The sequence below is a fragment of the Bombus affinis genome, chromosome 4, assembly GCF_024516045.1.
Source record: "Bombus affinis isolate iyBomAffi1 chromosome 4, iyBomAffi1.2, whole genome shotgun sequence".
NCBI classification, from domain to species: Eukaryota; Metazoa; Arthropoda; class Insecta; order Hymenoptera; family Apidae; genus Bombus; species Bombus affinis.
In genome coordinates, this window is record NC_066347.1 from 2,907,782 (window position 1) to 2,931,652 (window position 23,871).

The window sequence follows — 23,871 nt, forward strand, 5'->3', positions numbered from 1 at the left end:
TTTGAACGGGATTAAATTATAAATAAGAAATGATTTACACATATATAAATTATTTCTTTTTATGTATATTCATTAAATTTAATATTAAATTTATTATACAATTATTATAAGCAAACTAATACAAAAGTTAATAATTATAACAGTAATGTTAGAGTAATGTGCATAAATAAATATTTTTCAAAAATATTTTGTGTAATATGTAAGTACACATGAATTACGCTTAGGAATGATAATTTGTTCTTTTAAAAGTTATAACTTATCGTAAATTTCGCGTGATAGAAGAAATTGTGTATGAAGGTACAAGTTTCATAAGAAATGTATACAAACAGTTGGTTCGATTATGTACACACATTATTCTTAAGTTTAAATTTGCTCGACCTTTACGAAACTAGAAACGAATAACGTTTATATGAAAATTATTCCAACAATTAAGCTATTTCTCATTGCAATTATCATATCATTTTATTAATGTTCTTTTTCATTATAAAAATACGAAATTTTTATTTTTACAAATTCTTATAAATTTTTACGATCTTTATACAAATATGAAATATATATATGTATTTTCAAATATTCTACTGTAATATTTCCACATGCAAAATAAATAGAAAGATTAATTTCTATAAACAAACTATACGTGTCGTTCACATATCCTATAAAAAAAGAACAATCCCTTAACATATCGTTACCACCTACACTTAACAAAAATGATAACTCTACACTGTGCTTAATTTGAATAATTTGAAGAAAATATACATTTTATTACATTATTTAATAATTTGCTTCTCCTTTTCGCCTATCCTGAGTGAGAAAAAGAATCGATCGATGATGCCTGGAAATGCGTCTTTTTCTCATATTGGCTGTGGGTGAATCTTTCGATATTACAGTACTGAAGGCATAAAGAAAGTAACAAATGCCTATCAACTGTGTGACAGTGGTTTGCTCCATCGCTGTTGCAACGCCCAACACTTTATTGTATTTCGTTCCTTTCGTCAAGTTGTGTCCGTTCGTATTCGCGAAAACATGCCGCGTTGTTTGATCAAGTCGATGACAAGATACAGAAAGACGGATAGCTCTTCTGAAGGTAAGAAACATTTCTTCGCTGTACAGTAAGCTACAGTATGTCCAGAAACGACAAATGATATTTTAGCGTGGTTATGAAAAAGAAAGTACGTATGTATATCCTGTAACTCGTAAAGTTGTTGAAAAAGATGAATTGCGTTTCTTGCCCTGAATCTCAAGATCCACTTTCAGCTAGACATTCGTTAATGATAATTAAACAATTTGCATATGGAGCGCGTATTCTATCGTACAAGAAGAGAAAAAATTTGTTTCATAAGACTTTACCAGTGCGTCCCTCTCTCTCCCCCAAACTTCTAGTACATATTATACGTTATTCTACTCGTTTTCACGTGTTGAATACGAATATTGTATTTGTTTTAGTCGGAGATGATATATTGCCTAAAAATTCGTTAGATACAGTTTCAATTTCGAACGTGTTTTTCTTGAAAGCTAACCCAAATCTACCTTAAAACTAACTCAAAATCAAACGTAAATCTAATGTAAAAATTTGATGGTACGAAACGAAAGGTACGTATACCGAAGGAAAGATGACAACCATAAAGTGTATTAGCTTGGCTTTCCATGTTTGTATTTTTTTTGTATTTTTGGCACATTTTTGCCCGTTCCGCCAAGAACGAATGCGATATTGGTATTCAATATGTTAAAACGAATAGAATGATATACATTATATGCAAAAAGTTTGGGGACACTGGTAAAGTTCGATCAATTGTTTTTCATATATTAATAGAAGCAGAATTACCATGGACGCCGCCGTCATCGGTTGATGCGAAGAGAAAACATCAGACCAAAGATAATTCTACGAAATGTAGTAATATATGGACGTCTTCAAAATTACCAATCGTAACACGATATACGTTTAACAAAGAAAACACTATGTTGTGGAATAAAGAATCTAATGTAGATGAAGTAGAGTTAGGGATGATAAATTTTTCTGACATCGAAAATACGATATCGTCGACTACTACGAATGTTTCCATGAATACCAATCAGGTAGTGATTGACCCTAATAATAAACAAAACGTGGAGAAAGTGCAAATACCATTGACATCAAATTCTGAAAAAGTAGAGTACCCGGTAAACGTAAGTAATAATGAAATCAAGGTGGCAGTAAATTTGAATAGGACGTTCAATGAAACCGAGAATCAAACGACCTCGCAAGCATTATATCTTACTCCAAATAAGAAACAGATTGATTCCCAAAATCAGTATCTGGGTGGCAATATGAAAACGTCGGGGGTGGAGAACCCACAAAATTGGAAGCGAAATAAAACTATGCATTATTGTCCCTATTGCCGTAAAAGCTTCGATCGTCCATGGGTGTTGAAGGGTCATCTCCGCCTCCATACTGGTGAACGACCTTTCGAGTGTCCAGTCTGCCATAAATCTTTTGCTGATCGGTATATAATCCTTCCTTGTTTTCGTTCAATATTTATCGGTACACCACAAACATTAGCACGCGTTACGAATAATAAAAAGATTTTGGAATTTTGTTGATACGTAATGATTATGATAGAAAATTTTTAATGAAAAATGTATAAGAATGAAAACGACAATCAGATATCTTGATTGCGTAATCCGTGCGTAATGTGTTAATTCGTGCATCTCTTGAATTATTTATTTTTTCATAAATTAAGAAGTTAATTTTATTGATTTAATTGTATCGTTTTATAAAATTAAGGTTACGGTGTGACGTATATATTTTGTAGATCAAATTTACGTGCGCATCAAAGGACACGGAATCACCATCAATGGCAATGGCGATGCGGGGAATGTTTCAAAGCATTCTCACAAAGACGATATTTGGAACGACATTGCCCGGAAGCTTGTAGAAAATATCGAATATCTCAAAGGAAGGAACAAAATTGTAGCTAGAAGACAAATTTTATTTCTTTAATATAAACATATTTATATAGAGAAATGTATAATATTATACATTAAATATATTTCGTTAATTAACTACGTAAAATTTGGATTCGAATATATATAATATATACTATACAATAGTATGATAATACCATAGAACAACTTTTAACTTTTTCGCCCATACTATTTCCCTTGGGTCAAGTTTATAAATTTCAATAAGTGAAAATATTAATTATATAATGTTAAGACAAATTCACATGTCTCTTTTCTACGAATAAGAATTGTTTTATTTATTACAAACGATAGAAGCATTTGAATCGACAAAGGATATGACATCGAAATAAAAATTCGAATAGCTTGATCTTTGTTTGTTAACTATACATATTCTTTGAGAAACAAAGTCTCATTCAAAAATATTATGTAATTCTGTATTTACTCTTATTTGAGATTTTATGTAAGTAGTAACAGTATTAATTGAATTTGATTTATTTACCGTCGCAGCTTTGTGGCTCCCCGTAGCGTTAATTTTACGAATGTTACATATATATATATATATATATATATATATATACACATGTATATAATAGACCATTATAGTCTTATAGCTCCCCGTAATGTGAATATTGGCACGATAGATATGAATTGTACAGTAACGTAGTCGAGACAATGAATAAAGAAATTTTAGTAATAAATTGATTGATTAAGTATCATAATTACATATTATCATTGATAGATATATATACCCACTTGTTAATCTACATATTTACTTTTGTTATTAATACGTTTAAGTTCAAATCTGTTATCCAAATTATTATTTGATTAAAGTGTTCAAATTTTAATTAGTCGGGTTTATTTCTCAATTATTTAGAGCTCCATGGGTAACAACCTAAATCCGAATTCCCCAGACGAACACATAATAAATATACTGATAAATGTTAGGGCGCGAAAACCCAAATGACACGAAGCGAAGTTTTCTAAAAATTATCAAACAAAAGGAAAATAATAAACTAGCTAACTAACTATAACGGCAAATGGATCGACGTTTGATCGAGCAAGTTCGAGATACGATACGAGGTACGATTTAAGAGTGCGCCTTAAAGCTTCGCGTGAAATTAGGCGTCGTCATCGATAGAGTGCGCGCAATAACGTAACGGTTTCTAACCTAAGTAATTTTACTCTTTCATGGCGCATGTCGTGTACGTTCAACGAGGAATAATTATCACCCGCATTTGACGCAGTGCGTTAGTCTCATATTACTAACGGAAAAGAACGTAATATAGTGCCGCGTATTACGCGATACGCTTTCCGAGCAAGTAATCCGTGTTAGTGCTCCGTAAGAAAGAACGCGGCGGTTAAGCACTGCAAAGAAAACTTGACATTGGAACGGCCATTTTGGCGTGTTGTTTCCTAATCGAGTGCTCAGCTCAGCATCGATATCCATCCATTTCAAGGCAAGTAGCTCTGTACTATATAAAAATTTTGTTAAACGAATGATTTTGCATTTAAGGGAATTTCGTTTTTCTTTCCGTCGTGTACATATATTCAGAAAGATTTTAGACTTGTTTTATAGAAAAGAAAATTGACTTTGCACAGATGGTCTGTACTCTGTTTTTCATCCTGCTCACAAGTATGTCTGACGGTAGTAACGTGATGTATTAACATCGACCACCAAATCAATCTTATTAGTATATTGAAAGTGTGCTGTATAAATAACATGCGATTATAATATTAATTACGATTTTCTGTTGAATATGCATATGTATAATATATAAAAATGTTACCAATATCTTAAACTTTCCGAATAAATTATCTTCGTTTTTCTCATGGATGTGATATATTTGGTAAACTTCGTTCAATTTACTTCGTAAACAATTTTGTGTGTTCTAATTGCTGTTTTTGTTAAAAGTTATATAAAGATTATGAAATACATTGAAATGATTGCAGTATTAATGTTATATTAATTTAGGCAATGTATTATAATTTTCCAAAATTCCGTTTTATGATATTATGTTTTAATTTATAAATTTAATTTTATGTTAATTCATAATAATTTTATAACGTTTTAAATGTTAATGGTGCTGTGAAATCGATATGTCTAAATGTAGTATGTATATGTTCTTCAAAATTCAAAGTTTTTCTAAACAATATCAGTAGCCAATATTGAACTGTTAAACTTCCTTATAAGGTTGAAATACATAAAAACTAGTATTCTTCCAATCAGTATACCTATGATGTTTACATTCTATTGTGATCTTTTCAACAGGTCACATATATTGATATTGCTTTTTGTTCTATGAACGTGTTAATGTTCCATTTATGACTTATACTCGCAATTTCAAGTAACTTCATGGTAGTGTTTATTGTTTATTCTATTATAGTTAAACAATTAATTATGTAAGACATACTTATTATATATTTTAAATAAATATTCCATTTATAAAAGAAAATTTATATTTTTAGGAAATAGATAATATTTCATCATTTCCAAAATGATGACAGAAACACATATAAATTCCAATCATGTCCTAAATTCTGGTTTGAATACCAAATCAGAAATAGACAAAATGGACGATGTGGGTTGGAAAGCCAAATTAAAAATTCCACCAAAGGACAAACGAATTAAAACTAGTGTAAGTTATATATTATAATCATTCTAATTTTACTTTAGTTATACTTTATTCACTAATAAAATTCTATGAATTTAGTTATTTTATCTATTTCTGGCTTAAATTATTAATAAAATTGTTTACATAAAAATTTTTAGGATGTTACTGATACTCGTGGCAATGAATTTGAGGAGTTTTGCCTAAAACGAGAATTATTAATGGGCATCTTTGAAAAAGGTTGGGAAAAGCCTTCCCCAATTCAAGAAGCCAGTATTCCTATTGCATTATCTGGTAAAGATATCTTGGCTCGTGCGAAAAATGGGACTGGTAAAACTGGGGCCTATTCAATTCCAGTGCTAGAACAGGTTTGCATATAATTAATTGCTCTAATATAATTAAATATGTTACTAAAACGTTTCATTGTGTTAACTTTAATATTATTATTATTAATATATTACCTTAGGTTGATCCACGAAAAGATGTGATTCAGGCATTAGTACTTGTACCCACTAGAGAGTTAGCTCTTCAGACATCGCAAATTTGCATTGAACTGGCAAAACATATGGACATAAAAGTAATGGTAACTACTGGAGGAACAGACTTACGGGATGACATTATGAGGATTTACCAGACAGGTTTGTATTTAATGTATCTTTTTATAAGAACTAATTTAAAAATTAAAAATATTTTACTTATGATATAATTCGTTTTTAGTACAAGTAATAATAGCAACGCCAGGAAGAATTCTTGACCTTATGGACAAGAATGTTGCAAATATGGATCATTGTAAAACTCTAGTTTTGGATGAAGCAGATAAACTACTGTCACAAGATTTTAAAGGGATGTTGGATCATGTCATTTCCAGGTATATATTCTAGTATATAATTATTGATGATATCTTTTTATATTATATATATTATTGTACTATAATTTTTACTGTCATGCATTTATTTAGATTACCACATGAACGTCAAATACTGCTGTATTCAGCTACATTTCCCCTGACAGTGAAACAATTCATGGAAAAACACTTAAGAGATCCATATGAGATTAATTTAATGGAAGAACTCACATTGAAAGGTGTAACACAATATTACGCCTTTGTACAAGAACGACAAAAAGTTCATTGTCTTAATACACTGTTCTCCAAGGTAAGGCCACTGTAAGGTCTGTTTGTTTTACATAATATGTTTAATATAAAAATTTACTGAAATAAATTCTATTTTTTTTTCTTTATCAAGTACTTCTGCCTAATTTATTTTTTGTTTTTCAAGTTGCAAATAACACAAAGCATAATATTCTGCAATTCAACACAACGTGTTGAATTACTCGCAAAAAAGATAACAGATCTTGGATATTGCTGTTACTACATACACGCGAAAATGGCGCAGGCACACCGAAATCGCGTGTTCCATGATTTTCGAGCAGGACTATGCAGAAACTTGGTAAGTGTGTAAAATTATTATATTATTAACTAAGTAAATTGTATGTGCTTATTGATTTTTCTTCTAATGGAAAAGTTATCAAAGTTTAATTATGTTTAATTTTATGGAAAAATTTAAAGTTATATATTAATGTATTATCTATAGGTGAGCAGTGATCTGTTTACTCGTGGTATTGATGTACAAGCTGTGAACGTCGTTATCAATTTTGACTTTCCAAAAATGGCAGAGACATACCTTCATCGTATCGGCCGATCAGGACGATTCGGTCACTTAGGTATAGCAATTAACCTAATCACGTACGAAGACCGTTTTAACTTACATCGTATCGAACAAGAGCTTGGAACAGAGATTAAACCTATTCCAAAGGTAATAGATCCAAGTTTGTATGTAGCAAGACCAGAAGACAATAATAGCATGGAAGAGGGTAATGTGTCTAAGTAGTTTCGATACATCATCATGATGTTTATATGCGCTCAAAGAGTTTGAAGTGTTAAATGGTGATTGTGTGACTCGTACATGTAAGGCATACATTGCTATGCTTTAAACTCACAGAGTGAAACATTATTTCAGTCTGAAAAAAGTATTGTCTGGGGTGTTTAACAGTGTATAAAGACAAAACAGTGCTATGAACATTTAGATTTAAAAAAAAAGTGGTCTATATAGAAAAAAATTGAAAATTTCAATTAACATCATACTAAAACGGCGAAAACATGAATTACTTGTAAATAAGGCATACTGAGCATGAAACAGTGAACTCAGTGAATGAAGTGATGCGAATGCCGGTGCGAGTCATTCTTTGTACATAAATACATATAAATGTACATAATCTAAAGTGCGCGCCAGAGTCAAGCCATTATCAAGAGCACAACATGTAAACAAATAACATGAGTAACATAATAATCATTACATTTTACCACAAACTGTAAATATTACATGTGAGTATTCATCATTTTAATAGTAAATTTTTATACAATGGCTTCATACTTCCAAGATTTTTTTGTTCCTTAAGAAAAATGTGATGGGATGTGTGATTTAAGAAGAAACACAGCATAATGAGAGTAAACTACAGTTTAATGCTGTTTGTATCTGAATACCATAAATTAATCCATATACCCATTACTTTTGCATTACCATACTTTACATATAAATTCTTCTTAAATATATGATCACAAATTCTAAATATTATATCGATCTTAATATTTGATCATGGCTTGATTTTGCTACCTGTCAATGCTGTCATACAACTCTGAAATTCAAATCACTTTTCAAAAAAGGCGAGATAATCTTTTTTCTTTCTGTAAAGTGGTAATAGACTGTTTTAAACTTAATCTGATTTTTTTTTACGAAATTGTGATTGAGAGTCAGAGGTTGTAAAATTGACTAGTTTTATACAATTATTTTTTATAAATAACTGGCTGGTGGCATTTGTCGAAGTTAGGGATTCTATGTAAGATGTCTATTGAATATTTGTGTCTACTGTAATTCAAAATTGTTCCACCAATTGATATATGAGTAATGACATTATCTAGCAAGGATTCTTTGTTACATTTAAGACACATTTTAGGTAAAACTACGAATATAAGCAAAAATGTATATATTGTAGTATAATAACAATATCATTTTCTGCAACAGATAAAGACAACTGCCAAAATGTAATGGAACGTCAGCATGGAATCCCCTTTTATTCTTGGTTTTTTTTCTTTGATATCTGTGTACATGTTAACCATATAAAAAGGTAAAAAATTGTAGACGCATGTAAGAAGTAATTTTCCATAAAGTAAATTTCTATTGTTAATATTCTCCCATGAACGAAAAAAGTCCACCACCAGCCAAGACGACCTAGGTTTATGGAACGAAATGTGTATACATTAATAGGCAATAGTAGCATATTTCATATTTGAAGCAAAAAATTTCAATGAGAGATATTAATGAGAAAAAGGTGATGGAAAACGGTTTGGAATGCCTTTAGACTTATAATATCAGTTTTGACGGATATTTTGCTTCTGCGGTGGAGGAAACAGGAGAGATGTCCTATGACGACTAAGATCTTGACTGCTGGAATGGAGAGTTAGTATAGTATAGTATGATATTAAAAGTATTTGAAATTTTGCTTTAATACAAATATGGAACTGAACTTAATTTTGAATATCCATCTAATAACGCGATGGATTTTTATATGTGCAAAATTTTTAAATATGCATGAGATAAAACATTAAGCTTTCTAATCAATATAGTTCCATGTAATGTCAATATAAAATTAATATGTAATTATGCTTATTACTTAAAAACTTTGACTTTTAATTTAATATTTCGTATAGATGACACATAAATACAATCATAATGAGTACGAATATTTGATACAAGAGTTCTATGCACTGACTCGTACGCATATCAAAGATGAAACGAAAAATCCTTTTCGTTCTCCGTTTTCATTGCCCATAATAAAATGTAAGCACGTTTTTAGTATATGGGGTAATGCGGTTTTTGCACAAAACATTTTATATAATTCTGTTCTATGTAAGAAAGAGGAAATGATATGCTGTGAAATTATTAATTATCTGACGTATTATAAATTCTCTCTTGTATCCGCTATCTGAGCATTAATGCTGTGATTTAGTATTATAGTATTAAAAGCATTAAAAACCGTTTTTCTGTGCTGACACAAATTATAATTTCATACGTACGACGTTTCAATATTGAAAATGTGTCTGTAAACGCACGTATCAGGGTGCAACAGCATTATCTATCGATTTACACTTTTTTGCCAGTTTGAGAAAGAATGTGATTTAAGAAATTCGTTTATTATAGAAAATCTCGAAACAATTGAGTATAAGCGCGCATCGTATTGTTGCAAGAATCAGGCATTATGATGCTTGGAACGATAGAAAAAAGAGCCAGTTAATGGTAGAGAATCAATGTGTAAAACGTTCTTTGCCATGTTGGAATATAAATTCCAAAGTGGAAAGAAAAAGAATTAGTTATAAAAATTGGCGGTGATTTATTGAAATAATTACGTAAGCATTGTATTTATAACAGTTTAGAGAGAAACATATAGTGTTTTTTTCATTGTGGCTCTATCTTTTTATCGATTATTACGTTTTTTTCATATACGAAGTTACTTACGCTGAGAAAGAAAGAAGAAAAAGTGCATTTTCACTAATTGGATATATTGCATACAGTAAAATCGTATATGAATTCCGTTCTAATATTATATTGTAATCCTTTTTTGTTTCTCTCGGTCTCATTCTTTCATATTTTATTATTTTCTTCATACGGAAACATGTAATTCAGTAAATCGGACAGTATTTTGGATAATGTCAGTTCTAAAACAAAAAGAATACTCCTACATATTCACCACAAAAATTTTACTTTTGTGTTATATATATTTGTGAAAGTTCTATCATGGTTCTTTTCGCGAAGTTGTACAGACTAGGAAGACGTTCGTGTGTTCTTGGTCTTATTGACTTATAATTTAAAGCACCATTAGATCCGATACCGGAATATTTTGTGAGATATATTTTAAATCAATCTTTAAGAGAGTCAAGAATGTGCCAATGAGGAAAGAAAGAAAGAAAAAAATGTTCTTAAACACGCTGCATGAAACTGTGCCTAATAAATTTACGTGTATCTTGATTATTTCGTAAAATATTGTATACGTGTGTATTTGTTTATTTAGCAATTTTGCAACTGTGTCGAGCTATAACGAAAAAGATAACTGTTGCAACATAAGCAAATCATAAAACATGTGACTAATTGGGAATGGTCATTATAGTGTTTATCTTGACTCTTTTGAAAGACTGATATTCGTGTGAAATAAAAGTATAAATCTCTAATAGAAGCAGGGTGATAAAAAGAAAAAAAAATTGCTGAATGCAATGCTATGCGTATAGACTGAAGGAATAAATATATATTTGTTTTGTTCTATTATTGAAACTACGACAAGTAATCTTAACTTTAAAGTTACGTCATGCTCTATGTTGTACATGGAATCTGAATCTGTAAAACCATAGAATGCATGTAATACATATATACATACATGTATTTCTTTTTGAAGCGTTTATGGGATTGCTTGTACAAGAGTCATATAGTAACTTTGTTCTTTACCATCTTGCGAGTGTTCCCTCATGTCTGTCGCATAGATAATATTTCCAAGTGAAGTTCCTATACCTCATCTTGGAGAAGGAAATACCCTTGATGTGGAAACAATTGTGTGAGGGCACCTTTGTAGCGATGTGTTAATATCTGGATTATGGGATACGTAAGGGAAAAACCCTTGTCATCATCCTAAGGGTTAATAATAATCTTTAAGTATATACGATTCACTTCGTATGTGTAGTGAAGGAAATAACATCTTTACGAGACTGTGGAATGTTATATTCGTGAAACAATCTCGTACCTTCGTTGCAATTTTCATTGGTTTTAACAACCAATGCCAACGAGCTGCAACACTATAAAATAAAACATACTTTTACAATAGGCGAAAAACATATTTGGTCTCGAACGCATGTCCGAAAAATATTTTGTAGTCCACGCAGCTCGTTCATAATGTTGGGACAACATCTCCAACAATCCGTGCAGAGACTATTAAAAAGAAGAAGAAGGTGAAAAAAAAGAAAAGAATTCGTAAAAAAAGTACCGTCAACATTCTATTTATAACAACTATGGTAATTCATTTTCCAAAATCTCATTTTAATAGTATCTGAACGTCGAATATTCCTCAGCGACGGTACCTCGAAAGAAACACATATATTTTGCAAATTGTACCCTTTTCCGTATTGTTCACAAACAATGCAACAAATTCTTCATGACACGTTCAAACGGAATTGGTTTATCCTTTGACAAAGAAAGAGAGAAAAAAAAGAAGCTTTTGAAATACGAATTCTCTTGTAAATGCAAATCGTACAATACCGTATATTTGTTTCTAATGTTTTATACATGAATATGTGCACTTTAAAACCTTTTCATTCGCAAAGCAATAAGTGTCATATATTTTGAGACAATCGCACGATATTGTTCGGATTGCATGAAATTAAAAGATAAAAAGAAAATAAAAGAAGAAAAAAAAAAAAAGAAAAGAAAAAAGAAAAATGAAAAATCATAAGAAATCGTATGATCCTTATCTGATCGTATGTGTTGATCGAATGTTTTTTGTATCTGAAATTTTTAAGCATTTCTGTAACTTGAGAACACCACCCCCTCTGTGTTGTTATGTACGTTCGATAACGTGAAATTGATCGCGTGCGAAAACAGAATCGAAGAAAAAAACAAAAAGATGAGATTATCTGTTATATATCAGGAACATAAATTGTTTATTTCTCAATTGTAAAGATAGGTTTGTGCCTGAATTACGAAAAGAACCTTTTTTATTTGTTTTTCATTTCTGCAAAGCACAGACCCGATCTGATGGAAAAGATTAAAAAAAGAAACAATAAAATTAAAAGGCATGTCAATGAATTTTGTTTTCGAAAGGAACAAAATAGCAAAGAAAATTTGATCCTTAATAAAATTTCCGGTTCAGTATACCACGTATATTTTCTTTTCAATCTGCCCTATTTAAATTAATCATAAAATAATATTGACATTTTAAACCTTCCAAAAGTATTATACATACAAGCATGTGTTATATACGAACACAAAGCGCATAATTAGAAGATAATCTTTACGTGTAATTTCGTATAGCTGAAGTGGATAATCTGTCCAACGAATTCAAAAATATCGTGGCTAAAGCTAGCTGTATCAGAACTAATCGTACAAGCATTACATTTATCTTCTACGAATTTTATCAACTGCTATTGTTTGTTTCGCTTGCAACAAGGACGAAGAAAATCAGCTTCTTCAAAGATTCGGACGATCGATATTACGTGTTGTGATCATGGAAGTGTTCTAAATTAAAAAATTGGAAATTTGTGAATTTATTACTTATTTTATATTATCTTGTATAATAATATCTTTTAAAGGGAGTTGAAGATTAAATCGCTTAATGTCGTTGAAAATAATATTTTCTTTAATATACTAGTCTCAAGATTTTTCAAACTTTGTTAGTTGGATGTTTTACGGGTAAAAATAAAAAAGAAACATTATGCAAGCATAAGGTTTGATCGTTTGAATAGTTATTAAAAAATGATGAGACAAGTATATAATATAAAAAATATAATAACCAATTATTTGTTAGTACGATACAGGATAAGAATACAAATTGATTTTATTACTATGTGAGTTTCTTATTTTATATGATAATAAATTCATCGTATTTCATTGTCATAATTTAATAGAATTTCTTTGTTTTTTCATGGAACGATTTAGTACCGAGATAGTATCTATGCAAACACGTATCTATGCAATAATCTACGAATAACTCGAAACGAAAGCCATATAATATAACTTAATTTTACAGTTACAAAAATGTTTGAACTTGTGTCTCAGGAGATTAGTGATCATCGATCGAAATTAGACTAGAAGTTTCATTCACAAACGATAAATCCTCCGAACTGTTTCGCGCGATTAATCAGAAAATATTTAATGGCGCTTGCTAGGATCACTCGTGTCCTCCGATCGGTCATGGTCGAACGGGAATATGTGTTGGAAATATAATTCCTGGTTAGAAGCGACAAATATTGATACGATCGTGCAAATACAATTCCATCCTTGTAATTACATTCATCTATCCATATAGTATAATCGCGAATCTCTGTTACGGATGATCGACACGACAGCATACGAGTGTACACAAACGTGCGATCTACCGATTGCTCTCCAGAGTATATATAAATTATATCACTCTGAACCATTCTTTTCTTCCTGGAACACTGGTGGAAGACATGAAATAATACTATCAGCGATCCAACATGACACCGGTATTGTAGTAACCAATTAACGGCCGTCTGTGATAAGTATTCACTCCTTGATCGTACTTATCGTACGATACACGCGTCGTAAATCTACGAAACAGTCACGTTAACGCTCGTAGTACACGCGTGCTGAGGCGTCGTGACCGGTTGCAGGGAAGAGGGGTTGCTTGAAAAAATGTGGCGAGCTAGCCAAATCTCCGATAGAGCCAGCAGCGATTCGACAAACTCCCACGGCACAAATCCAACCGTTTGGTCGTCTCCAGCTTGATGTTCTTTTCTCTTTCTTGCGAGGCTTCCAGTTTTGATCCGGCAGAGGGTTGCTTTTGCGGGGAGCTGTTGGAAGACGAGGGAACGGGAGCATAGTTTCGGATAAGAATTATATTATCGGCTCGTTGGTACGCTCCGAACGAGCGCTATTGATTTTAAGTAATCGCTTAAATAGCGTCAGTGGCCTGTGCAACGGGTTTGCCATCGAGTGCAAACGACAGAGACAAGCGAAACCCGCGCCAGAACTTGCAATAGACGTCGTGTTCTTGCCTTCGTGGTTTCATCTTCCATTTAATTCACCTAGTTCGACTTTCTTTACAATATCTTTACAATACTACTGTCTTAATCGAAGAAGTTATCTGTATCTGTGAGATTTGTCGGCACTGGACAAATTGATAGAGGTTCCAAATCGAATCTCGCATGGGAACAGGAAACAGGAAGGGACTTGCGGAGATGCACAGGAGGGTGAAGGGTGTATGCTTGAATTCTCGGAACATATTGGACAGGCATCGAACGTCTTTACCGGAGGGGTTCTTTGAAGGCTCGCGTCCATTAAGGGTGCATTACGCGAGGGGCGTACGAGCGAGAAGGCACGTGCACTTGTCGCTTCGGACGATCAATTAACCCTAAAAGGTCCTTTAGGGAAAATTCGCCAGCTATGTACGTATACGTATGTACATATGTATATATGTCTAGTACATAATGGCTGGCGCCGTTCACCGTCATCCTCCGTCGCAATGTCACCTTTACTCTCGTTGTAGGCAGATTTAGCGTCCTCCCTATGTCTCTAACCCTCGACTTCTTCGAACGAACCTAACTTTCCTCCACGGAAGGAATACCTCCATTTTCCGTATAATTTCCACGAGAGATGACAGAAAAGGAAGGAGATTCCCTGGACCGGCGAAGAGGCGGCGAGCCGGCCAGGCGGGCCGATGGGGAAGCACGCGCAAACTTCTCGAGAATGTAAACGCGGGGCAACGAAGAATCGCGTTGGTGAAGAGAGAACACGCGAGCGAAAGAATGAAAGTAGAAGGAGGAAAAAGATGGGGGAAGAATGACTTTTCCAGGGCTCTGTGATCGTAGCCGGAAAACGACGCGAGGAGAGAGAGACCGTCTGTGGCGGTTGACGGTAGCCGATAGACGATATCGTAACCACCGTTGCTGTTGCCGGCCTTTTCTCTTTCTCTTTTCCAGCCGCTTCCACTGCATCCGCCCCTCTAGCAAGCCAGCCGTAATCTGGCAGTGCATTTAACCACTTTGTGAAATAGCCGTATATCTCGCCACTGTGACGTAGCATTCGATACGTCGAAAAGGGTGGTTGGAGGACTGTGGGTGGCACAACCATGACGGGAGAGAGAGAGAGAGAGAGGAGAGAGAGAGAGAGAGAGAGAGAGAGAGAGAGAGAGAGAGAGAGAGAGAGAGAGGAGAGAGAGAGAGAGAGAGAGAGAGAGAGAGAGAGAGAGAAGAGAGAGAGAGAGAGAGAGAGAGAGAGAGAGAGAGAGAGGAGAGAGAGAGAGAGAGAGAGAGAGAGAGGAGAGAGAGAGAGAGAGAGAGAGAGAGAGAGAGAGAGAGAGAGAGAGAGAGAGAGAGAGGAGAGAGAGAGAGAGAGAATGTGCGAGGAAGAAACGTACGGGGGTAAAGCGGAGGGTGGGAGTGAGGTCAGAAGACTCGGTAGGAAAACGTGGAATAGGGTTGGGGAAAGAGAAGCTACCGGCGCGGCAAGCGAGAGAGTATCTAGTGGCTAGTAGGTTCTGCGCGCGCCCGTACATCCGTGTACCCCATTTAGAGGGGGTGGAAAGCGTCGGTACGAAGGTGGGGTAGCTCGTGTCCAAGAGTAGGGAGTAGAAACGATCCCTACTACCCCTCTCTAGCCGGTTGGGAAAAGCGCACGAGCTGTGTCTGGTTATATGGGAGTGGCGGGGGTTGTGGGGAGATTTCATAAAGGTAGAGGGGTTGGATAGGGGTTCGATACAGAGCTAGCTTAGGCAAGGGGGTGAAGGATGCTGGTGGATGAGACTGGTGGAGAGGAAAGGCGCCGTAAGGGGTGCTTGGAATCACGGTGGTGGTGTGTACACCCTGTGTATATAGTCTGGCCAGAGTGGAAGAAGGGTGCGCCCTACTTCGCGTCGGCGTTTTCCCCCTCCTGGCAGTGTGCAACGACGTATCGAAAGAAGGACAGAGAAAGCGAGCACAGGCTGTCTCTCCAATTGGGTGCCGGGCTTTTCATAGTCTCTCATTTCACGACGAGCGTCCGTGCCATCGGTTCGAGTGTTTTGCGCGTTCGACGAATATCGGGAGTGAGAGAAAAAAGAAAAAAGAGGAGAAAGAAGGAAAGAGGTAGCGAGAATCGGCTGGGAAAACAGAACGGGGAACGCGAACCAGCGAAGATCGCCTGGCACGGACAACGCCTCGGGCACGGAGCAACGCGAGAACGAGATAGGACTTCGGTCTGTATCGCGAGTATATTTGGTGATTCGCGTTAGTACGCGTCGTCCAAGGTGGTGGTGCAGAGTACCGTCCGTCGACGGGGGTGTTGTTGCCGTTATTGTTTCTCGTCGATGGTGAATCGTGGAGTTGGTTTTCGTCAGCTTCACGGCAAGTGCACGTTGATCGACGCGTTTACGTAAGAACGACGGACGCTCGTGGTGTATGCTTACTCGTACGTGCTCGTATGTACCTCAATGTGCGCGCGCGCGTGTGACAAGTACCGACAAATACGGGAAGACGAGTCAGGAAAGAGACGGCGGAGGTTTTCGTCGATTCGTGAGTTTGCCGAAAATACCAATTCGGTCAGCTTCGATCATCGCGTATCTTTCGAAGATCAGAGGAGAAGTATTCGTCATCGTACGTCGAGCGGTCGCCGAGTCGACGAATCAGAAGAATTTACGAATGGACGAGCCGAGACCGTTTAATCCCGACCCTCTCGTTTGCATAATTAGCCGTGCTGCACTGCAACAGCTACACGGAGAGAAGGGTTCGCGTAAACTTTGTTATAAAGGCTGAGGTGGCGGTCGTATTATTCGACGATACGAGGAGGAGGAGTTGAACGTGTCGTTAGAAGGAGACGAGAGAAGGTGAGAACAACGATCGAAGGTGTCTCGCCACCGAAGCCTACTCGAAGAAGGAAATGGAAAAAATGGGCGTAAGCTTGTTGACGGAGTATTTTCTCGGGAGAGCGAAAACATTCCTCGCTTATTGATGCGCCTGGCGAGGCTAGCGTCCTCGAGCAAAATAATCGGGGCGGATAGTGTCTATCGTAACCAGGATCAGCATTCGACAATAATAAACGTGTTCGTCATGGAAATCTCGGTGTTCTTGTTTTACGTGACGACGTTGCTGGGCATTGTGACCAGCGATAAGTGCGCCGTCGAGTGTTCTTGTAAGTGGAAGAGCGGGAAGCGCACGGTCGAGTGTGTAAATCGTGCCCTGACTAGCATACCGGAGTGGATCGATCCGGAAACGCAAGTGTTGGACACAAGCGGTAACGACATTCGGACCCTGCCGAGTAACATCTTCAAACGTGTACGTTTGACGAATCTACAGCGTCTCTACCTACGCGAGTGCCGTATCGACCGAATCGATAGCGAGGCACTGGCCGGCCTTACGAATCTGGTAGAGCTCGATCTAAGCAACAACCTCTTAACGGTGGTCCCTACTGCAAGTTTCTTGGATACACCGTTCCTCAGGGATCTCGTACTGTCTAACAATCTTCTCAAGAGGATTCACTCGCACGCGTTCAAGAGTACACCGAACCTGGTCAAGTTGGATCTGTCTCACACGCAACTGGTTGAGATCGAGGCGAAAGGATTCCGAGGCTTAGAACTGTTGGAAAGTTTAAAGTTAAACAATAATCAGTTATCGACCCTTCATCCCGGCACGTTCGAGCCGTTGAACAAACTCACGAGCATAGAACTTCACGATAATCCCTGGATCTGTGATTGCCATTTACGCGAGATGAAAATGTGGCTCGTAAAGCACAATTTGCCGACCCTTCAAGCACCCCTTTGTCACGGTCCGAAACAATTATTGAATCGTACCTTCACCGATTTGAGTATCGACGATTTTGCCTGTCGACCGATTCTTCTGATAGCTAGTCGTTACGCCGAGGCAACGATAGGCGAAAATGCCAGTATCGTGTGTCGAGTTAGCGCAATACCACCGGCCAAGGTGAAATGGTATTGGAACGGACGTTTGCTGACCAACCATTCGGCATTCAGTGGCTATCAGAAGATTTTGATCTTTGAGGAGGGTCAGTTCCGGAAAAGAAGTACGCTAGTACTGACGAACGCTCAAGAGGCGGACTCTAGCGAGTTCTACTGCGTGGCAGAAAATCGTGCTGGTAGCGTCGAGGCGAATTTCACTCTTCACGTATCTCTGAGAACCGCTGGCATGTCTACTCTCGGTTCCGGTCAAATCGCTGGTATATCCGCCGCTCTGGTTGTGCTCATTCTCTTTATACTCCTTGTCATTCTCGTGTTGTTCATTCGTTTACGAAGAATGCCGTTGAAAGACGTGAAGTCGTCGGTTCCTGCGGAAGGGGTGTCCGTTGATAGTACAGGTGGTAACAATGAGAATCCATCATCGGCAACGTCGACTACTCGCAGAAAACACGAAGAAATCGAAACGACGTCGTTCGGTGTGGAATCGAAGCCACCGGTGTCCTTAAACCTGAGCTACGTTCAAAGACCTCAAGCAGCGGCCTTGCAGACAGAGAACGAGTACGGTTCGATCGGTCGTTTCGATGATCAGAGCCAACAGCCCTCGATGGTTGCACCCGGTGCTTGTTTCTCTTCCACTACGTCGCTGATGCCGATTGACAATCCTGATCTTATCAGGGACACGCGACGTGGTTCGGCGGAAGACATCACTCCTTACGGCGGAGCGGACTATAGTCGTATGGAAGTGGTGGACGACGCGAAGATCCTTTACACGAGTTGTATGTGGGAGGCGAGAGATACGTGCAGAACAACGGTTCCGGTGAGCACGTACCCTTCGAAGGAAGCCCTAGCCGTAGTGGCGCCTATGGTCGAGCAATTTCCGCCAGGGGCGAAGCAAATAAGAGTATGGCAGAAGGGAGTTCCGGTTTTGCCACCGGTGTCTGCGTTGAAGCGTGTCCTCGGCTCGACGCGTAGCTCTCCCGATGAGGGTTATCAAGAAGGGACTGGAACTGATGTCTAGGTACCGCTGCTTCATTACTGTGACGCCCGGCACCGTTACCTGGAGCTTCGTAGACGCCACCAGGACGACACCGACTGCTGAGAGACGTCCTGTCCAGTGCCGGACGAGCGGTAGTGAAAAAGAAAAAAAATTCTCGATTTAATTTAAATATCGAACTCCGTCGCGGATATTAACGTGATGGATTAGGACGTCGACCTGTCACGTGGATTGCGTATACATAAAACGTATAATATATACATACCACATGTTACACACTCGTACATACGTATATATAGACAGAGAGAGTGATCGATGAAATGGTTTGAGATGTATTCCGTATGTGGATATACATACGTACAGAAGGGTGGCAGACACCGAGAATGGGAAGTCATTCGGCCGACTCGGTGGAAACAAACGTCCACTAGTCGCGAGATTTACGTACAGTGGTCGATGAAATAGTTGAAGGTGTCATCGTGACTAATGCACGGAACACATAAAACGAAGAATCTGTCGAGGACTCAATCGATAAATTCCGCCATCTGCCAGTTCTCAAAAAATAACGCCGGCTTTCTAATCTCCAAGAACTTTTCATTTCGAACGTTTTCGCGTCCGTTTTGTGTGTCCGACGTGTAGCACGATAGGAAGAATATTCTACTCGACGTTCTAAATGAACGGAACGATCTGGTAAGAAAGACGACGTCGTTTCGGCGGTCTTGCAGTACAATGTTGACGGCTAATACTTTCTATATGAACTATTAAGGAATATTCGGAGGAAGAACAAAAACAAAAAAAAAAGTAAAAAAAGAAAAAAGAAGCGAAAGAGAGATCACGAAAAATTGAATATAGTAACATAACGTTTAAAGATACGGTTTAAATATACCGTTTCTTAAGATAATGTTTACGAGAAGACTGCAGTGCATGTTCCGAAGGATGTGTAGATAGAGACAGATACGCGAGAGAATAATTTCTATTTACCGTGTGTGTTGGCTACCGTGTATACTACACACGTGAATTTTCCAGTCAATTTTGAAGGTGTAATTAGACGATGTTAGATGATTTGGATATGGTGTGAACACGACGACAATACGAGATCGAGAATACGGCCGACGTGCGATTACGCATCGCGGTAACGATGCTCGAAAAATTCATCCCATTTTCCGTCGCGCGTCTAACGATTCGTTGATCAGATTGTTTTTTCATTTATTATTATCATCATCAACGGTACGTACGAATTATGAATACGTTATAATTTCGGAGTAAGATCGAGTATCGAATCGATTCGGAATAACTAACGGAAACGCGACATACGAGAGAAGCGATATTGTCACATCGGATAGTTATTGACGTTCGTGTTCGAGGACGAAAATTCACGGAAACGGTAGAGCGTGAAATATGACGTCGGGTACACCTCTGGATCCGTCGTTGCAATTCTCCTGACGATAAATTGATTTACTTTGCCGTGCGTTAGGAACCGTTCAAAATATATTCGTGTAACGACACACTGTCTCTTTCGATATCGATTCATCGAGAAATTTCACAGACCTTAAAAGCGTTAGTATACCTACGTCAATGGTAATATCATGTGCGTATATATCAATATCGATACGTCGGTATCGATACATCGAATAATTATTGACATCGCGAATGATGACAATTGCGAACGTCGCGATACCTCTATCGAACGAGATATCTAATCAACGATTGAATTCGGTGAACAAAGAAAAAGTAAAGTGAGAAAAAAAAGTTCGCAATTCCCAGAATGTATCCGTCGTCGTTCGATCTCTGTCTGTTTTTTTGTATTACCCGGAGCCAATAGAATCAATTACATAAGACTGTATAGTAAGCACAAGAAGCCCGTAAGCCAATTGCAAGCGAATATAAACTATTGCTCAAACACTGAAACGAGGGGCTTGCGATTGGTTGACCGGCTCATGCCTCGCGTTAGTGTCTTACGTAAGTGAGTCTGTGTGTGTTGATCTAGACACTTTGGCGGTAAGCGGTAAGCCAAAACGCCAATTGCGAATATCGGTCAGTTATCAACTTGTGTCTGTGTTTATGTCCTGTGTGTTCCGTGTGTGTGTGTGTGTGTGTGTGTGTGTGTGTGTGCGCGCGTATTTGCCCGACTATGGTTCGTACGTGTCTTGAGAGCAGTGTGCCTGAATATACGTATTTGAACGTATGTGATAATATGATCCAGACCATGTCTACATTCGGACGTGTGAATGTATGAGTGCACTAGTGTATACGTGTGCCCACGCGCGGCATCGAGAGATCGAGGGTGAGATAGTGCATGCGGTGCAGTGCTTGCAATTTCTACCGATTGGTTTATCGCCTATCGTTCAGGCCGGCTGCTTTTCTCTGCTCAATGATCCTAGAACCGATCGACGTATCCGTGATGAGGTAACAAAAAAAAAAAAAAAAAAAAAGAAAATAAAATACGAAAACGACGGAAAAAATGGAAATAAAAATGCCATGCCAAATACACTGACTGGTTCTATTGAATCGTATATTTTACGCGGATCGATAATACGTGGTACAGGCTGGAGAACACGACAGGACACGTTTCTAGTGGTCATTTTATTCGTCGACGAACGAGTCCACGGGTTTATTGGTTGTTTCCCGACCGGTATCTTGGCCAAATCACGGTAATCGCAGTGAAAACACGTGACAACCGGGGCACGAGAACGCGTTCAATGGATTTTACTGGAACGATCTTTTTTCTCTCTCCCGATCGAATCTAACTTTATTCGTTGCAATTCGTAACGAACGTTTACGCGTAACGCGCTTGGAGCGTGTTCGAATGGAATTTAAAATTAGGCAAACTAGGAAACTATGGAATTTATGTTATGTATCTGTCCATAACACGAAATTTACTGTCATGAGAAATAGACACGAATGATTTGCCACCTTTTCCCTCGAAAATACACGGTTAGCATCACGTCCAGAATAATTTACGCGTATCATCGTTTAAAGTGAGCCATAAATGATGTGCATATGTTTAACGTGGACTACCCTTTGTCCTTTCACGTATTATTCGTACTTGTATGAATATTTGCCCTTTCTCGAATATTCGTCTTGTTACGATAACATTGTTCCTTAACAATCATTTTGTTCCTATTAGTGTTTTACAATATGGTCTGCGTTAATAAATGTTTATCTATTTTTGTTTTATTATTTGTTAATAACAAGTTGATTCACGACATTTTATGATACCTTCTAGGGATGATATATAGAAATGTTAATTATTTTACCGTTCAGAGGTTCTTGCAACCGAGTCACGCCAATGCGACATTTAAAGACTACTCGTCCATGCATCGAAAGTAACGATATTTACTGCAGATTGTTTTCGTTTACCCGATCTTTTTATGCGTCACTGACACGAAACACCATTTTTCTTTGTCGTTTCCTGCAACGAAATCGATCAAAATCAAACAAATTCTTCTCATGTTATATTTTCATCAAAATATTATTGATGAAACAAACGAATATCAAGTAGCCAAATATTTCTCGGCATTAGAAATACAGGTATAATTAAACATACAGGCGAACAGAAAGCTTAATATTAAGTTTGCGAAAATATTAATTACAATGAACAATCCATATTAGAAGCTCTTCGATACTATCATATAGTAATAATTTATTAGAGTATATATACATATATATCACTCGAATATTATGACATATCAATCCACCGTGTGCCATATTAGTGAAACATATCATGCGTTCCTCGATATGATTTACATTTTATCTATCTCAGTGTTTTCCTTCTTCTAATGACCTGCTGTTTGCGCAATCGGGTATCGGAGTTAATTATTTTCAAAGTAACGAAATACGCATAAGCTGACGACAATGAACGTAATGAACGGTCAAATCGGATTTAACGCAAAATAGGCTGGTTCATAAAGGAGCCGAGCCGTAATGTATATTTCGAAACGCAAACGTCACGTGAGATGGAAGCAACACGGTTTATTAATTTCTCAGTAACTATAATTTCACAAATTTGGAAAGTCGACAGAATGAAATGCACCCGCGTTTTCGCTACAGTTATGTCCGATATGCAGTGGTTACACGAAGTATTGGCACAAAGCTTTTTTTTTTAGCAGGTTCTACATTTCATTTTCAGAGTTTTTTCAGTCATGTGATAGTACCTACCATTAAATGAAATGAAATGTAATATATTTGTATCCAATTAACTAGTATGTAAATATTACAATAAATACATTGTTGTGTCAATACACTTTGTAGCCACTGTGCATATATTTTCGAACCGTTTGACGAAAAACAGCGTTTCATTCTTTTTCGTGTATCGTATCGACGATGCAATTAAAAAGATTCTTTCCTTCTAGAATGGAATTAGAATTATACTCGTACTTTGTCTGTAATCTGCACCAATTGCGAGTAAAAGGATGAATGAATAACACGAACAAAAAAAAAAAAGAAAAAAAAAAGAAAAAAGAAAAGAAGGGCTAAAAACAAAAGGTTTGCATATGAACAAATTAACTCGGGAGAATACATTTAGAATTTTGTTCCTAGTCTGTATAGTGTTTTTCTTTTCCGTTTTTCTTTCTTTTTTTTGTGACGGGTACAAATCTCTGAAACACA

General features: G+C 36.9%; 3 protein-coding genes across 3 annotated transcripts; all 3 read left to right on the plus strand.

The window, feature by feature from the left end:
* Window positions 1-549: 549 nt before the first annotated feature.
* LOC126915326 (zinc finger protein 236-like) lies at window positions 550-4,302 on the plus strand. Its single transcript, XM_050719910.1, has 3 exons — window positions 550-1,084; window positions 1,811-2,480; window positions 2,790-4,302. The coding sequence occupies exons 1-3, from the start codon at window positions 1,024-1,026 to the stop codon at window positions 2,953-2,955; spliced, it is 897 nt and encodes a 298-aa protein (XP_050575867.1). The 5' UTR covers window positions 550-1,023; the 3' UTR covers window positions 2,956-4,302.
* Window positions 4,135-12,519, plus strand: LOC126915322 (ATP-dependent RNA helicase me31b). The gene is made up of 8 exons (XM_050719901.1): window positions 4,135-4,397; window positions 5,407-5,576; window positions 5,711-5,917; window positions 6,016-6,187; window positions 6,267-6,417; window positions 6,508-6,703; window positions 6,827-6,997; window positions 7,142-12,519. The coding sequence occupies exons 2-8, from the start codon at window positions 5,436-5,438 to the stop codon at window positions 7,436-7,438; spliced, it is 1,335 nt and encodes a 444-aa protein (XP_050575858.1). The 5' UTR covers window positions 4,135-4,397; window positions 5,407-5,435; the 3' UTR covers window positions 7,439-12,519.
* A 3,317-nt stretch (window positions 12,520-15,836) lies between these two features.
* Window positions 15,837-23,747, plus strand: LOC126915318 (leucine-rich repeat-containing protein 24-like). Its single transcript, XM_050719894.1, has one exon. The coding sequence runs from the start codon at window positions 17,311-17,313 to the stop codon at window positions 19,288-19,290; it is 1,980 nt and encodes a 659-aa protein (XP_050575851.1). The 5' UTR covers window positions 15,837-17,310; the 3' UTR covers window positions 19,291-23,747.
* The last annotated feature ends 124 nt before the right edge of the window (window positions 23,748-23,871 follow it).

Excerpts from the sequence above, each read along its gene's own strand:
- LOC126915326 (XM_050719910.1), top strand. The coding sequence starts at position 1,024 with ATGCCGCGTTGTTTGATCAAGTCGATGACAAGATACAGAAAGACGGAT. Across the intron at positions 1,085-1,810 it reads GACGGATAGCTCTTCTGAAG|AAGCAGAATTACCATGGACG; the intron begins GTAAGAAACATT and ends ATATATTAATAG. Across the intron at positions 2,481-2,789 it reads CATAAATCTTTTGCTGATCG|ATCAAATTTACGTGCGCATC; the intron begins GTATATAATCCT and ends TATATTTTGTAG.
- LOC126915322 (XM_050719901.1), top strand. The coding sequence starts at position 5,436 with ATGATGACAGAAACACATATAAATTCCAATCATGTCCTAAATTCTGGT. Across the intron at positions 6,188-6,266 it reads TATGAGGATTTACCAGACAG|TACAAGTAATAATAGCAACG; the intron begins GTTTGTATTTAA and ends ATTCGTTTTTAG. Across the intron at positions 6,418-6,507 it reads TTGGATCATGTCATTTCCAG|ATTACCACATGAACGTCAAA; the intron begins GTATATATTCTA and ends GCATTTATTTAG.
- LOC126915318 (XM_050719894.1), top strand. The coding sequence starts at position 17,311 with ATGCGCCTGGCGAGGCTAGCGTCCTCGAGCAAAATAATCGGGGCGGAT.